Source organism: Camelus dromedarius, chromosome 1 (assembly GCF_036321535.1).
Source record: "Camelus dromedarius isolate mCamDro1 chromosome 1, mCamDro1.pat, whole genome shotgun sequence".
NCBI classification, from domain to species: Eukaryota; Metazoa; Chordata; class Mammalia; order Artiodactyla; family Camelidae; genus Camelus; species Camelus dromedarius.
This window is the reverse complement of record NC_087436.1, coordinates 31,774,643-31,790,466: the sequence shown is the minus strand read 5'-3', so window position 1 is coordinate 31,790,466 and position 15,824 is coordinate 31,774,643. Positions and strand designations below refer to the sequence as shown.

The following is a 15,824-nucleotide window of genomic DNA, read 5'->3' as shown; positions in this document are numbered from 1 at the left end:
CTCTACTGAATGATGGGAAAGGTATTGGGGCTGCTTTCAAGGAACTGTGTCTTTGACATATATAAAACCCAGCCTGATGCAAAGTCATCAGGACAGTCAGAGATGCCTTTTTGAAGCACTGTGGAGATGTATATGTCTAGACACAAATTCAGAGGAAGGGAGGGCCAGGGAAAGTTGGGCAGGTCCTGAAGCCTTCTTAGTTTAGGCAAACAGGGTTGTTTTTCTGGTCTCCCAAGTTTTTGGCAGGTTAAAAGTGGCAAATTAGAAAGCAAGGCTTTGCTGTTGTGGGCGGCCACATTTGACAGCCACCGGAAACATTAAAAACAGAAAAACTCAGACACAGAAGGAATCAAATCCTGATTAGAGCTTTGGATACAAGCATGAAGCAGTGAACTAGAATTGGTGGATGGGAGGGTGATGGGAGTTTGGAGGTACGTGGAAGTGAGCTGTGACCAGATGGAGGGAGGACTGGGACTGAGAAGTTTAATGAATGGGTCTTTTGAGACAGACAGCGGGAGCTGATGTTTGGCACAAAGGAGTGAACTGGGTGAGGGAAGGAGAGACGAGTAGGATCTCCAGAGATGGGGCTCCCCTTCCATCTCAGGGAGGGGATTGAGGGGCTCTGCTGCCTTCAGGGGTGCCTTCTGAATTTCTTAGCGCTGGTCGTTTTCACAGTCCTCATTACCTGTTTTCTCTAATATTTACTTAGGCTTTTTACTCCTTGAGGCAAAAACGTGCTTAGGTATTTCTCCCCTGCACTCTGTAGTGCCTATCAAGTGTCCTCAGGGGTCATAAGCACTCAATAAATGCTTGCTGCTTGCTCAGAGTACACAGTTTTGTCCTACAGCAGTTAAAAGCTTACTTTTTAGGTTCAGAATTAATCAGAAGGGTTATGAGTTCCTTCTGCATACTACCAGTGTCCAGTAAAAGGCGAAGAGCTCCATTTTCATACATTCTTGGCTGAGCAGCAGGTCTGTGTTTGCTCACTCTTTTGGCTCTCAGCACTGCCTCACTTCCACCTTGGGAAATCTGAGTTAGAAATGGTTCTCTTGGAATGTTCTCTCCGGACTGGAGCTGCCCAGTAGGAGGGAAATGATCTGATGTAACTAAGGAACTGAGTTTTAAAATTTAATTTAATTAAAATTAAAATTTAAAAAGCCATGTCACTAGTGACTACCATATTGGACGGTGCAGTTCCGGACACCGGCCCAGTCCAGTCCTTCTGGCTGTTTAGAGGCTCCTGGTAGTCTCACAGGGCCTTGCATTCGTCTTCTTGGGCTGTCATGACAAATACCACAGACTGGGGGGGGACTTCAGCCACAGATACTTATTTCTTATCTCCCAGTTCTGGAGGCTGGAGTCCAAGATCAAGGTGCCAGTAGGTTTGCTTTCTCCTGAGGCCTCTCTCCTTGGCTTGCAGACGGCCGCCTTCTCCCTGTGCTCTCACAGGGTCTTTCCTCTGAGCATGTGCATCCCTGGTGTCTCTGCATCTAAATGTCTTTCTGTAAGGACCCTAGGGAGACTGCATTAGGGCCAACCCTGAAGACTTCATTTAACCTGAATCACTCATTTAAAGGCCTTATCTTCAAATATAATCGCATTCAGAAGTACTGGGGGTTAGGCTTCAATATGTGAATTTTAGAGGGGGATGTACACAATTCAGGCCATAACAGCCCTAGATGACCAAATGTTTCATCTAAACATGCATTTTCTTCCGCCTCCTAATATACTTATGTCTATGCTGGCCTCCCTGAAGGCAGGGATAGAGGACTGAGGCGAATATTTAAAGGGTCCTAGAGGGTTAACGTAAGAAGACCAGGCTGGGTTTTGTTCTACCCTGGGCTACACTAGTAGGACCAGTAGTCCGTTAGATAGCTGCTAGTAGAAGGAAGGCAGGCTGGCCTTGTGTCACACAGTTGCTTCGGTTAAAGCGTGTAGTGGTACTGTACGGCTGTGCTGTCTGTCCAGGCCTAATGGTTTAGTCATAGTCGATGATGGTTGCAGTAACAAGCGGCTCTCATTGAGAAGCCCCGGAATGCCAAGCTTTGTAAACATATGCACGTATCCACACCATGGCACACCCTTTCCACCCTCTCTGAGGGCAGCTGTGTCATGGTGTAGGCTTCTGCCACCAGCCTGCTAGTTTGCATGGGCATATATCCTCTTGTGTCGACCTGTGGTGGTGTGTGTGGGGTGCCTTCTGCCCTGCTCAGTCCGCAGAGTTGAGCCTGCCCTCAGCCAGGTACTTGTAGCCTTGCTTGTAAGAAGGGCTGGGTCTGTGCAGTGGCCACTGTCCAGCCTTTCCAGCCTGCAGCCCCAACAGAAGTTTGGCAGCAGCTCCCAGCCCAAAGCAGAGCACATCCAAATGGAGGAGAGGCAGCTGTAGACGTCAGCTTAGGGCCCCAGTACCACGGCTGGGCCCGCCTGGCCTCCTGGACTAGAGCTCTTTGCTTTGATTTGTGGCCTGATCCAGGGGGAATGCCAGTGTGGTGTTTACAGTTGGGGATGGACGGGCGTTTTCCATGCTGGTGCAAGCCCTCATCCAGCTGCCGTCATAGTTGTTGAGGCCTTTCTCCAGGTGCCCTGGAGGGCTGGCCTTGGCTGTTGGATGAAGTATGTTGGGGTGTTTGCAGGCTGTGTCTGTAATTGCTGGGCTCCTGGCACTGAGTGGCCTAGCCAGTCTCTGAAGTTACACATTGTGCCAGGGTGTGACCTGGGGAAACAAGCACTGTATTTCCTGCTTCCCAGTCCATGGTCTTCTGTCCTTCAGAGTTTCGGCGAACTAGGGTTTTCGGCAAACATGACAGTGGGGTCCACCAGCTGTTTTTGGTATTTCCAAAGCCCTAGCTTGTGGGGAGGGGAAAGGGGCTGGAGGTTGCACCATTAAATCAATGATGATTTAATCCATCATGCCTGTGTAATGAAGCCTCCATAAAAACCCAAAAAGACAGGGTTCAGGAAGCTACCCGGTTGGTGAACATGGAGATTTGGGGAGAGTGGTGCTCTCTGAGAGGGCATGGAAGCTCCATGCCCTTTCCCCATGCCTTGTCTTAATGTATTTCTTCTTCATCTGGCTGGTGATTCATATCCTTTTAATATCCCTTTATAATACATTGGTGATCTGGTAAGTAACATGTTTCTCTGAGTTCTTTGAGCCACTCTAACAAATTAATTGAACCCAAGTAAGGAAGGGGTCATGGGAACCTCTGATTTATAGCCAGTCAGTCCGAAGCACAGGTAACAACCTGGGGTTGGCAGCTGGCATCTGAAGTGAAGGGCAGTTTTGTGGTGCTGATCCTGTGGAATCGAGTTCTGTCTCTGGGTAGGTGGTGTCAGAATGGAATTGAATTCTTGGACACCCTGCTGGTGTCTGATGGTTGGTGGTGTGGGGACGCTTCCACAGGCGCGTGCTGGAATTGGGCCTGGGGATTGTTTTCACCTGCCTAATGTCCTAAATTTCAGGGCTGTGCTGACCTCCCTGTGGGAAGGCCTAGGGTGTGGTTGGAGGTCTGGAACAGGTACTTGTGGGGGCCCTCCCTGGTCTCTCAGTTTCTGCTGACCCTGAAACACTTCTGTCTTCTCTAGTTATCTAGCCAAGTTCTAGCCAAGTTATCACCTTTGTGATAACAAAGGTGCAGAAAAGAGCTGAGTAGAATTCAGGCCTACGAATTTCACGCTTTGTAATGCTGGTTGATGAACATGAAGTTATGTGAGGACTTTTGTTTTTCTGGGTTCTCTCCAGCTGACGGATAAACAGAAAAGAAAGACCAAGACTTTTAGTGGATGAAACATACTTCTGCTTGGACCTTTTATGTCTCATGCATTTAATGGGTTCTCTTACGTTTTTCAATAACTTGTCATTTTTTTTTACGTTTGACTGACTGTTCTTGGTTCCTTTCATGGCAAGTCTTCTGAGGTTTCTTGGTGGTTTCCCTTTTGCATAAAAGTTAAGTCTGCTTCCGTTTCTATTTCTGTTTGACTATGCCTTTAATTTACTCCCTTCCCTCCATAAGTTGCATCTTAGGACACCAACGACATCTTGTGTAGGGATTCTTGAAATGAGAGTTTTGTCTCAAGTACTGCAGAATGTGTGCTGTGCCCATGTCACCTCAAGGCACGCGGAGATGGCTTTGCCCCTTTCCAAACCTGACGTGTGGCTTGTCCTTGACAGTGGAAGAGCATCATCTTGGGCTTGAGGAGCTGCTAACACAGCACGGACGGTCTGGTCCACCAGCTAGTCTCTGTGGCCCTAGACTTGGACTCAACAGAAGGGCTGGGTTACTGTGAAACATTTGTGTCAGTTGGTTGAAGGCCAAGTGTATTTAAATATGTTGGAACATTCCTGGGCCAGTTCTCTGAATGTACCCATTAAGCTTTGTTTTTTGAAAGACGGAAGTGAGTTTGGACCATGGAGCCAATAAGCCATGCTGGGATGGAAGGGCGGGCTGGGCGGCGGGAGATGTGGGGTCAGACCATGCTGGAAATAGCAGTGGTGTGCGAGTCTTAGGTCATACAGTTATCATGCAGTTAAAGCAAGTAGCTGGGAACTACATTCAGTTTGCTTTCTTTTAGCTAGGACTTTGCATAGTACCTCTTTACTTGCGCAAGCTGGCCTCGCCTTGCAGTAATGAAGCCTGCACTGTTATGGTGACAGTGGTTGGCCTGCTGGGCTCCATGCTTGCTGGTCCTAAGCCTCTTACTGTGCTAAGCTGATTTAACACTTCTAGAGACACAAGGGTAGTATTTAGCATTTAGAAACAGGATGTGAGACACAGGAGATACGCTATTTGATCAGTGGTTAGGTTCTTTCGTAGTTTTGCATTTTGTGGTGGTATGAGCACCCACCCAGGCTGCCATTCATTCTAATTTCTGAACCTTTCATGTGCAGGACAACCTGGGAGGCTACACATACACGAACTGTCAAATGGGAGGTGTGTGCAATATGTATTAGATGTACTCTTGAGGTTTTTCCTTATTTTAGATCTAGGGCAAGACTGCGTGGCTATTTTTAATATTTCAAAGGAGTATTCGAGGTAAATGCATAATAGGACCAGGAAGCAGGGTTCAGAATGCAGTGCACACACAAGATCCATGCTCATAGTGCTCTGATCTGTGAGCCTTTTATGACTTTTATTATTGCTCCCAAATTTGTTTTAATGGAAATTGGGGACAGTGAAACAAAACAAGGGTTTATTCCATTAATTCTTTTCAGTGTTTAATATAGATTAATTGTTGATACTCAAACAGCGTACATGTCAAGAAGCTAAAAGTCACACTTGTCACTAGAATAGACTTAACTTTAGGTAATATCTTGTGTGTGGGTAATACAGTACTTTTTAGATATTACCAAGTTTTTAGAGTTGCCAACTCCTCTCCTGAAAGCAACAAACAAAAAGTTACTTGCCATATTCTTAATTTAGCTTGTCATTAAATGTTAGCACTCTGAAAAAAAACAAAATGCGGCACCAACTCAGCATAATCTTAGCACGTGGTTTTTAAGAGCTAAGAAGTGGCCAGTGTTATACCACAGTGTGAATCACTGCCTCCCCAGTCCTTTTGGTGTTTGAAATACTCTCATTTCTGGTTTAATTCTTTTTCTTCACCCAGTATACTTCCAAAAAAAACCATAGCATTTTAAAATTAAAATGGAGTGCGGGCCATTTTTGCTTGGGATTGTGTTCTGGGAGCTTGATGGCCGTCTGGGAAGTACCCGGAGAGAATGTGGCTGAGGGAGAAGTGGTGAAGAACGTCAAGGCAGGTGCTCTGAGTCTCCCGTGGGCTCGCTGTGGGTGCTGTCAGGGGAGTGCGTTCCTGTCAGGAAACAGCGGCCCCACCATGCTGTCTCTGTTTGCCAGGACCTCATTTTCCTTAAGCTCAAAAGCATATCTTCTAGTAGTTAAAACAGGAGTGTGTCTTTGGTACCTGCCACCTGCAGTGCTTGAGTAACAGTGATGGTTCTCGTTGAGCGTGACTGTCTGTCCTGAACAATGACACTATATTTTTTCCATTTAAAAACTTGAAAAAAAAATTGAGAATCTGCTGTGTGCACAGCGCTGACTTAGGTACACTGTGTGCTCTGAGTAGTACAGTGAGTTAGAAGGAGGGGATCACCAGTAGGTACCTGTGTGGGGCGTGGAGGATCCTGCTTCTCGCTGTTGAGCAGCGAAGTGCAGGCTTCGTACCAGCCACCCGTGTGAAGTAAAATGGAGCATTTTGTTTTCCTTCACTGTTAATGGATGATAGAAAGTCACCAGGTATTTTCTGCACACATTTAAAGTGTATGCTTTGATACATTTTGACACGTTTACACCCATGAAATCATATAACTCAAGATAATCCTTCCCCCCCTGCTTTCCTCAGTCAACCTCTGATCTACTTTCTGTCACTATAGATTAGCTTATATTTTCTGGAGTTTCATATAAACGGAATAATACAGTTCGTATTCTTTTCATCTGGCTTCTTTAATGCCACATAATTATTCCCACATACATCCGTGTTGCATCTATCACCGGCTCGTTCCTTTTTATTGCTGGGTAGTAGTCCGTTGTGGTTTTGCCATGATTTGTTCATTCATTCAGTCTGGTGGTGGGTGTTTGCATGGTTTCTGTTTTTTGTCTTTTATAAATAAGCTAAGGACATTCCTTGTGTCAGTGGTAATTTAAACTTAGTTTTCCTCCCAGCCTTTCCCTTTCTGCAGTGTAAATTTTATTAATTTTTCTCTTCCTCCTCTTGCATTAGGCAAATGAAAAGGAAGAGGAACAGACTATTTCTGGGTGGACCAGAATTTCTCTTGGGTAATACGATCAGATACCAATTTATAGCATTTTTGAATATATGTTTTTAAAAGCAGACAACATTTTTCAAGAATATAAAAGCAGTACTAGGAAAAGTTTCAAAGTGATTGCCATTACTTGGTTTGTTCTGTGCCAGCAAAGCTGAAACTTCCTGGGAACCTTGAAAGCTACCCTGGAGGGATCCTGACAGATCCCCAGGAAGAGGCAAGAGGGCCACAGAACTTTGAGAATGAACAAATCTGTTGCTTCTGCTTTAACTTTGATAGTATTTAACTGTAAGCACTCGCCTCCCCTCCCCACCATGTTAGTTTCTGAATTATAGCTGTGGAATGAATTTAAAGTTTTTCTGTTTCATTCCTTATCACTTACAACCCTTTACATGGTAATTCTAAGTAAAGGGGCCATCCCTCTTCTGCCCTGTGTCTCCTTCCCCGCCCCTAGCCCTTGGGCAGTCCCACCCCGAGTTGCTTGTGCTCTTCCCATCTCTGCTTTCAGCCTGTGGGCTGGCTGGGGGTGGCCTGCAGGACCAGAGGTTGGCAGAGGGGCCTGTTAAACACATGAGCTGCCCAGCTGCCTTCCTCTCTGGGTTCCTAGCTTGGCTTCTGTCTTTCTTTCTCCAGTGGTGACTAGATTTAGAACTTCCTGCAAGTCGGAATCACCCCAGTGTGCCCAGAATATTTCTTGCAGTGTGGGAGTGAAGATTTCTTGTTCATTTGGAGTCTAAAGAAAGATACTTAGGATTATTTTTTAAAGAAGAAGTTTTGAAAATATTACCGAGCAGTGCAGTAGGGCCACTAGTAGGAAATCTAGTTCTGCTGGCCTGACAGCAGTCAGTTGACCCAGTATCGGGCCTCAGAACTGGCCTTCAAGGGTAGTGCCGACCCCTCCCCTGTCAGGGGAGCGTGGCAATCCCCTTTAGTCTCTGTCATTGCAAATCTGATGATAGGCTTATGTGCAGAGTCTATTTCTTAATGCCCCCAAGGTCTTAAGGATGTTTTGATTCTGTGTCCCTTGTTTCTGGAATCCGTAGAGATAAGAGTTTCTTGTTTGAGTGACAGGTGATTTTACTGGCACGGTAGAGGTTCCCTCAGGTCTCAGCTTTCTGGGGTCGGGGAGGGGCTGTTAAATTTCTGGGAAATGGTACAGTTGTAATCAAGGTGGAGGCACGTTATTAGGAAGTTAGACACCCTGCAGGTGGTTGTGAGAGCTGTTTCAGGTCTCTGATGGTGGTCCAGCACCCACAGACAGAGAAGACCGGGATTCTGAGGTTTTGGGCAGTTGAACTGATGTGACTCAGGCATTCATTGATTGGATGTGTCCTGAGTCAGGAGAGTCTAGGATGACTCTTAAGATTACTGACTTCAAGTGGGAGTGGTGGTGATAATTCCTCAAAGTAGGAGTAGAAGAACGGGTTTGGGTAAGATGTTGAGCCCAGTTAGTGTGGTGCTGAACTCTGACCCATCTCAGGAACACCGTGGACTTGGCTGATGTCTGATCTGAGAGTGAACGTGGACCTAGTGCTTGGGTGGGAGATGAGCGTGGGAATGCAGGTCACACAGGTTTGGCGGTCTCCTGGGCGTGCTGAGTAGGACTGTAGGCTTGGATGAGCACTGCCGGGGTGGGGGGGCACCTGGAAGACAGGGCCCACAGAGTGGGGACACCAGGAAAGCAGGATGGAGGCTGTGCTGCAGAGGGGTCTTAGGCCTGAGAGGAGCTCAGGCTCAGATTTGGTGGCAGTTAGGAGACAAAGGTGTCCTGGTAGGGTTTCCAGTTTCCGTGTCCTGGTGGGGGAGGGGCCGTGTGACCAGGGATAAGAATACCTTATCTTCAGAGCTCAGAAAAGAGCTGACAGGCTTTTTATGGGGAAAGAGAGGAGTACGCAGTTTTAAAGGTGATTTGGCTGTAGCAGCTAGTGTACAGCAGGTCTGAACTTCCCTGTTCCAGGAAATGCTAAAGTTTTTTTTTTTTTTTTTTTGCGGAGTCAAAACTTTTTTTCTTATGTTTTGGGGGATGGCTTTTAGGATTTAGCATAATGATCTTCGTGTTTAGAAAGGTTACTGGAAATTCAAGAAAGTTTCTGAATTTATATTTACCAGTGTGAGACTTGGAGCCTCAAGTGCAGGCTTAGGGACAGAGGTTCCACCTGTGTGGTGTTCTTGAAAAGCCTCTCCCCTCCCGTGAGCTGTTCTGTGACACAGGACCCCTGAGCACAGCCACACAGAGGGTCTTGTTGGCCTGCTTTGGGGAGTGAGTGTGTAAGTGAGTAATGGGGGTGGAGGAGCTCTGGGGGAGGAGAGCACCAGCAGAGCATTGACTTGTCTCCTGGGGTGGCACTGAGGGAAGCCTTGCTCAGTTTGGCTTAAAAAAAAAAAAAAGACCCCTGTAAACACTGATTTGTGTGTTCTTAATTGTTCAATTTTTAATTGTTCCTGTTCGGATATTTATTTCTTTAGGCCTGTCAACTACGTGGTCACAGAATTCCCGATCCCAGCACAGGAGAAGTTCATGCTCCAGACATGAAGACCGAAAGCCTTCAGAGGTATTTCCCGAATGCTGGTGTGACTGTCGTACGCGTGTGTGTGAGTGTATGGTTGACACACGCACCTGGTTGATTGGTATTGATGTCTGTGCATTCTTGGGTGAGTTATTTAACCTCTCGGTGTCTCAGTTTCCAAATCTGTAAGATGGGGTAACACAGGTGTTTACCTCATAGGATTCTAGTGAGGATTAAGTGGGTTAATACACAGAGGTTAATGCATACAAAGCAGGTGAAATGTGCTCAGTAAATGTTAGTTGTTATTATTAATTTTATTCTTTGTTTCCTTTTCTGTTCCATCTTTGCTGGCTCCCAGCAACTTTCCCTCTGGCCAGGAGATCAGTGTGTCTGGCTGCTGCCAGTCACTACCAGCCTCAAGTTAGTTTTAGCTATGAATTTGTGGCTTATTTGGCAAAAGCCAACGTAATTCTGGGAGTTTTGTTCTGGGGATTATGCTTAAAGCTCTTCCCCCATCTGTTTCTCATCTTCGGTTTCCCTGTGCCCTCCCGTTTGTTTCTGTCTGTCTGTCTGTCTGCCTGCCTGCCTACCCATTACCTGTCTCTGTAAGGCTGTAGGTGCATGTCTTTGTTGGCTTTCGTTTATCAGGGGCCCTGCCAGTCCTGAGATCTCTTTTCTCTGAAAGCCTTGGGCTGGACTCTGAGGATTTAAATGATTGAAGAAAAGGCATTTTAGTTTATCACCGTTTTCAGGTGAGCAGGTTATGCTCAGAATAGAGAGTTTTTAGTTCAGCCCCTTGGTTTTGTGCTGCCTTTTGGTGCAGTGAGTTCCGAGGTGGCCGCCGTCCCCAAGGAACTGCGTCTCCTCCGACTGTGAGAGGGATGCTGGGGGCTCTGTGTTGAGGAGGGTAGGGGTTATGTGCTTGTGAAATAACTTCCTCCATGAGGAAGTAGGATGCGTACTTCAGAACTGTGGAAAACCGTCCCTGGGGGCACGTAAACGTCAGATTAGGTGTTCGTGACAGGGCGGCCGCTTCGTTGCCTTGATTTATTCCAGGCCTTTGTCCTTTTGCACCTGCAGTGCCGTCTTCCCTCTCTTTGGTCTCACAGTGACTCTGCTGCTCGTGCTACCTCCACAGCCCCCTCAGTACCTTTCTGATGTTCACACTGTGTGCCTTTTATTTCAGGGCAGGGGTACCGGGGCTCTAATAGGAAGCTGGTGCCCGGGTGACCAGCACCACTGCCTCCCGGGTGTGGTTAGAGCCCCTTCTGGTGCTGGCACTGAGGGCCGGCCTGCTCCCCAACTTGGGTTTTGTTCCAGGCTTTTTGTAAAATTTCTCTTGAGTTGACATTGCTTTCCACTTAAAGTGCTAACGTGTAGCTCTGCTGGGGACACAGGAGTTCACGTCCATTTGAGGGCATCTGTGTCCATCCTTGACCATCGTATCCGAGTTCCTTGAGTGCGGGAACAGTGGGCTGCCTTTTTTCCTCTTGTCACCTCAGTTTGATTTTCCTTCTTTGGCAGACTCCCTCACTTCTTATTTATCAGACTAAGTTGGAAAGTGTTTTTAACTGGTTTGCCACCTGAATATGTAAACCTGTGGCTTTATGTGAAGGACTTTTCTCTTTGGGGGTGGGGAAGGTGGGCTGACAAGGTTCATGTGCACCCGGGCCCCAGCACCTGTTCTGGGGACTCAGTGCTGCAGGGGACTCCATCTTACTTGTGCTTTTGTGGAAGGTGCACAGCCAGGTTCTCTCTTGTTACTGGGATTTTAGAAACAAGGAGCAGCATACTGGGGAAAAGTCTGGTCCAGAATGGCAGTCTGAAGAAATGACCTTTTTATTTAGATACTGCCTCAGGCTTTATTATGGTGAAGTTTATTAAAGTGATCACCAGCCTGAAAAGCCACCAGGAAAAACAAATACGGACCTAATAGCAGGCATATAATGTGAACTATGCTTAGCAGCACAAGAAGGAACTCCCTGTCCCAAGAAGAGAGAGTTCAGCATTGTGACTTGTGTAAACAGAGAGTGTAGCTTTCAGATGCAGGCACACGTTGTGCCAAATACAACTTTGGGCCAGTGCTCACGCCAGGGCCAGAGCTTCCTTGTGTGGTCCTGAGACCTGAGTGGACTGAGGACAAGGCCCCAGCGGGGAGGCAGAGCTGTGCTGCTGCTGTCCTTCGGCCCCCTCAGGAGGACGTGGTCCCCCGGCCTGCAGTGAGGGATTGAGGCCCCCTCTTGGCAGAGGGGTACTTTGGAGTCTTGTGGGTCTGTTTTTGGCAGGGGGAGGAGAGGCTAGTAGCTTGCTTGATTCTTTCTCTCTCTCTCCTTCCCTCTTTCCTTCTGCTCCTTTCTCTGCAAATGCCACTTCATTGTAGAAGTTGTGCCAGGAGAAGGTGTGCGAACGAATACACTTTTTATAAGCCCATTTTCTGCCTTGATTCCACTGGCTTGTCATTGCTTCTCTCCCACATTTTTCTGGCCTGTACTTCTGCCTGGCACTGACCAACCAGGACCTGCCCTCCCCAGACCCCTTGCTGTAAGCCCTAGTGCTTTGGTGGGCAGGGGCCGGGTGGGGGCAATCTGAGTGTGACAGAGGCAGCCTTGTGGCTCTGGGTTTGGCTTGGAGTTGTTACATGGTTGGTGAAGTTTTATTTCTTAAACATTTACCAAAATGGCACCCCTGAGTGAGATACTTCCCTCCAGGGATTTTCAGGCGCATGTTTCCAGCAGCCTGTTCGGTGAATTGGGAGTTCTTAGAGTTTTTCAGGGGAGGACAGCAAGGTTCCTTTGTTGCTGTAGCCGGTGCAGACACTCTCATCTCTCAGAGCTGGTGAGGGAGTGAGGACAGGGTGAGCTGCCACTACCCCAAGCCTGAGAGAGGCCCCGGGTGCAGCAGGCCAAGGGGTTTCCTATAATAGGTCAGACTGGTTCTCTGTTGAAACAGTGACCCTGTTTCATGGCAGCTCCATGGTTACCCCGCAGCTGCCAGTGCTCTGAATAAGAATGCAAACATCCAGCGTCAGCGATCCTTTCTCTCCCTTTCCAGGTGTTTAGGACAGACCTGATCACCGCCATGAAGTTGCACGACTCCTACCAGCTGAACCCGGATGAGTATTATGTGCTGGCAGATCCCTGGAGACAGGAGTGGGAGAAGGGGGTCCAGGTGCCAGTGAGCCCTGGGACCATCCCTCAGCCTGTGGCCAGGTAGACGTGCCCTGGGAGAGGAGCACCGTGTCTCTCCCCGCCATTCCTCTCTGTCCTGACAGCCAGGTGTCTGAGAGGAGCAGTGTCGAGTGGGCAGTGGGGCCTCCGGGGGAAGGGGAAATGCATTAGAAACACACCTCGGGTCTGAAGGTAGTGGTTTTGAGGGCCCTGGGCCTCTGAACAACATTGTATCCATCTTGGGAAGGTGCTGCTCTCTCTTAAGAGAGGAAGGTAGATTCCAAGACTTCCTGGGAAGTGAGTGGCCGGTGGGGAACAGGGAACATTTGGATGTTTGCACAGCTGCTTCCTCTTTTCCTCTGGGAGCAGCTCTGCTGGAGAGAGGTGTCTGGCCTTACTGGGTCCTGCCGTGGTCGACTCCACCTTTGGGGAGGACGGGTGTGAGCAGGCCTGCCAGGTTAGGGTTGTGTCAAGGTGGAGCTCAGAGGAGGAGTAAATTTGATGAGTTCTCCTTGGGTGGACTTTGCCCAGTTGTTCTTGGGGATTTCTCTGGATTTACTTCTAAACCACTTTTCCCCTTAAAAGTGTGGAGGGTTGGGTCCTTGATGACCTGCCTCAGCATGAAGCTAGGCTGATTTGCTCCCATGGCCTGGAGGCTCCTCCTGGAAGAGAGCCCGCGTGCCTCTCCTCCTGCTGTGTCGTCAGTCAGCTGCCTGCTTTGCGAAATGGACTCTTGCACCATTGTCGAGTGTGGGCTGAACTGACCCCTCGGCCCTCACCCGAGTGGTGACTATCCCTCAGGCACTTGGGATGATCGAATCTGATTACTGTGTTTGGGATCTCTGTGACAAAACATGTTGTGTCCACACAAACAAGCAGGCTTACGTGACCACTCCGATGCCTCCATAGGCCAGACGCCAGCCTGTGGAGTGGATGGAGTGTCTCCCTGGGCTCTGCAGGATAAACACCGTCTGTTTGCCTTAGAGTCTGCAGCATCAACTGTTCAGCACTGGCGATTTCTGTCCAGGAGTTAGGGGCCCAGTATAAGAGGAGTAAACGTTAACACAGCTTATGGAAGGTTTTAGCTGAAACCCTGCTCTTGGTTGAGCAGGAGAAATAACTTGAGTTTCCCCATCTCCGTGTCATGTAGATAAAATCACTCTGGTAATGATCAGGGTGATGGAGGTAGTTTGACAAACTGGACAACTGGGTGTTAATGCAACCTACTGACACACAGAGAGACCTGGAGGGACTGTGAGGCTCTGTAGGGCCCCCGAGGCCACCTTTGCTCTCAGGAAGAGGCCTCTCATTCCCAGTCGGCAGCGATTTGACCTTCTCGGTGTGCTGTCGTTCTTCTGAGTGGGGTGTGGTGGACAGCACTTCTCCAGCTGTTCACAGGCTAGGGGCGAGGGTGGAGTATAGGAGCAGAGGGGACTTGTGTTCCCATCATGGGGTCCCCAGTATGTGTTGGGAGTATCTCCCACTTGGCGAGGACTCTGATTCTCAGGCTGCTCAGTAATGGTCAAGGCCTGAGTTTTAGAACCAGAGGCAATGGATTTCTCCCCTCAGTTCCCCAGCGTTCTGTGCGTGCGCTGCCTGTGTGGCTGCTCTCATTTCCTCAGTGTTATTGAGAACCCAGGCCTTGGTGGCCTCCAGCAGGGGCGGACAGACCTGGTTAGTGGGCAGTGATTTATCCCTTGACACTTAGGGAGTCAGTGCTTTCGTGTTGCCAGCAGGCCAGCAACTGCTGCTATAGATGGTGGCAGGGCAGGGGCGTTACAGGAAGCCTCGTAGGAGAAGCTGGTTTTGGAGACTTCTGCAGTGTTTTTACTTGAAACTGTTTCCATTTTGGGGACTGAAATGACTCCTGTATCATTTTATTAGCAGTGTCGTTAGGGTGTTTAGTCTCTTAACCTGGCAATGACCTGGAGTTTGGGGGTTGGAGGGGAAGCTAACTTGGGGCCTTCTGACAAACTTCTTTTTGTGTGGCAGAAGGGTAACCTGGCTGCCCTGTTTTCTTGTTAACTAGGGTCGTGTCTGAAGAGAAGTCCCTCATGTTCATCAGGCCTAAGAAATACATCATCTCTTCGGGCTCCGAGCCTCCAGAGCTGGGCTATGTGGATATCCGGACGCTGGCCGACAGTGTGTGCCGTTACGATCTCAATGACATGGACGCTGCGTGGCTGGAACTGACCAATGAGGAGTTTAAGGAGATGGGTGAGAGAGCCCGTGGGCTGTGGTTTGTTAACGAACGATGAGTAGAGAAGTCTGTTAAGCCTGCAGGTGAGAGTGGAGACTCCTCACCGCCTGGCAACGCCAGCTCCATCACAGCCTGTTAGTCTACGAGTCATGGGCTCTTTGTTGGACGTGCGCTTGTCCGGCTGTGGCAGGTGTGTTGAGACGGACGCCGAGTCTGTGTGTGGCTCATGGACGAGAGTGGTGGGATTGATGAGGGATGAATTCTGTGCGTGTGTGGAGCAGGGTCTGCAGTCCCTGCCCCGATTTCCACCCCTCCCCCCACTTACTTACTTCAAGGGAACAGTCCAGAGACATGAAGCGCTTCCCCAAGGCCACAGAAGGTCTGGTCCACACAATTTCCTGCTCTGGTGGGGTTTTTTGTTTTTCCCTCAAAAAAAAAAAAATTTCTGCAGTGCTATTCAGATCTTCAGCTGTGGCTGTTTTTTCACAGTAAACTCCACTCCATCCAAGCTCACCATATTCCAAACACATAGTTGTGTTTTCACCTCAGTGATTCTCCTTAAGTCCTTCTCCAAACACAAGTGCTTTTTCCTCTTACCCGTTGATCTCTGTCCAGGCTTACCTTTGGGGAAGCCCTGCCTTGGTTGAGTGCCCTGCCTGTCGTGACCTCTTTTCTATAAGTTGGTCATTTTTGTGTACATACAGCTCGGGGCTCCTGCACCTTATCTGCCTGCATCTCCTGCTGTCAAGACCAGGATGGCACTTGTCTCACACACCACTGCTGATAGCTCAGGGTTGCCTCAAGTGTGGTGATGGCGAGTCTAGGAGGTCAAGCTTTGGTTCCCTGTGAGAGACTGAGAGGGTTAGTGAGCATCTGTGCTGTAGGTCAAGGTTGGGAAGTGGTGGCACGGGCTACTTGTGTGCAGTCTAGCACTCGGGAAATATTTATGCAGTGTTATGCAGCTGATTTCAAAGTTCTGAAGGGTTAAGACTGTGTTTTGTACAGATCCCTAAGCCTGGCGTGTGAGGGCTGCTCGTGTTGGGCTGCCACTCTGCTCCCCAGCCTTGGAGTGGGAGTGATGGTGTGGACTGTTACTCAGATACTTGAACAAAGTAATTTCCTTCCTCAAAGTCCTTGCTTTTAGGTATTAGGGTCCAGAACGTTAGGCT

The 15,824-nt window shown here is 48.6% G+C and overlaps 1 protein-coding gene across 5 annotated transcripts in view; it reads left to right on the top strand.

Annotated features, from left to right (window-relative positions):
- Positions 1-15,824, top strand: part of JADE1 (jade family PHD finger 1) — a 54,962-nt gene that overhangs the window by 17,464 nt on the left and 21,674 nt on the right. For 4 of the 5 annotated variants that reach the window (XM_031466031.2, XM_031466022.2, XM_031466042.2 and 1 more), the window contains exons 3-5: positions 9,248-9,333; positions 12,340-12,497; positions 14,485-14,672. In XM_031466031.2, coding sequence (XP_031321891.1) covers positions 9,248-9,333; positions 12,340-12,497; positions 14,485-14,672 — 432 coding nt within the window. The other variant, XM_064495898.1, reaches the window with a different exon arrangement.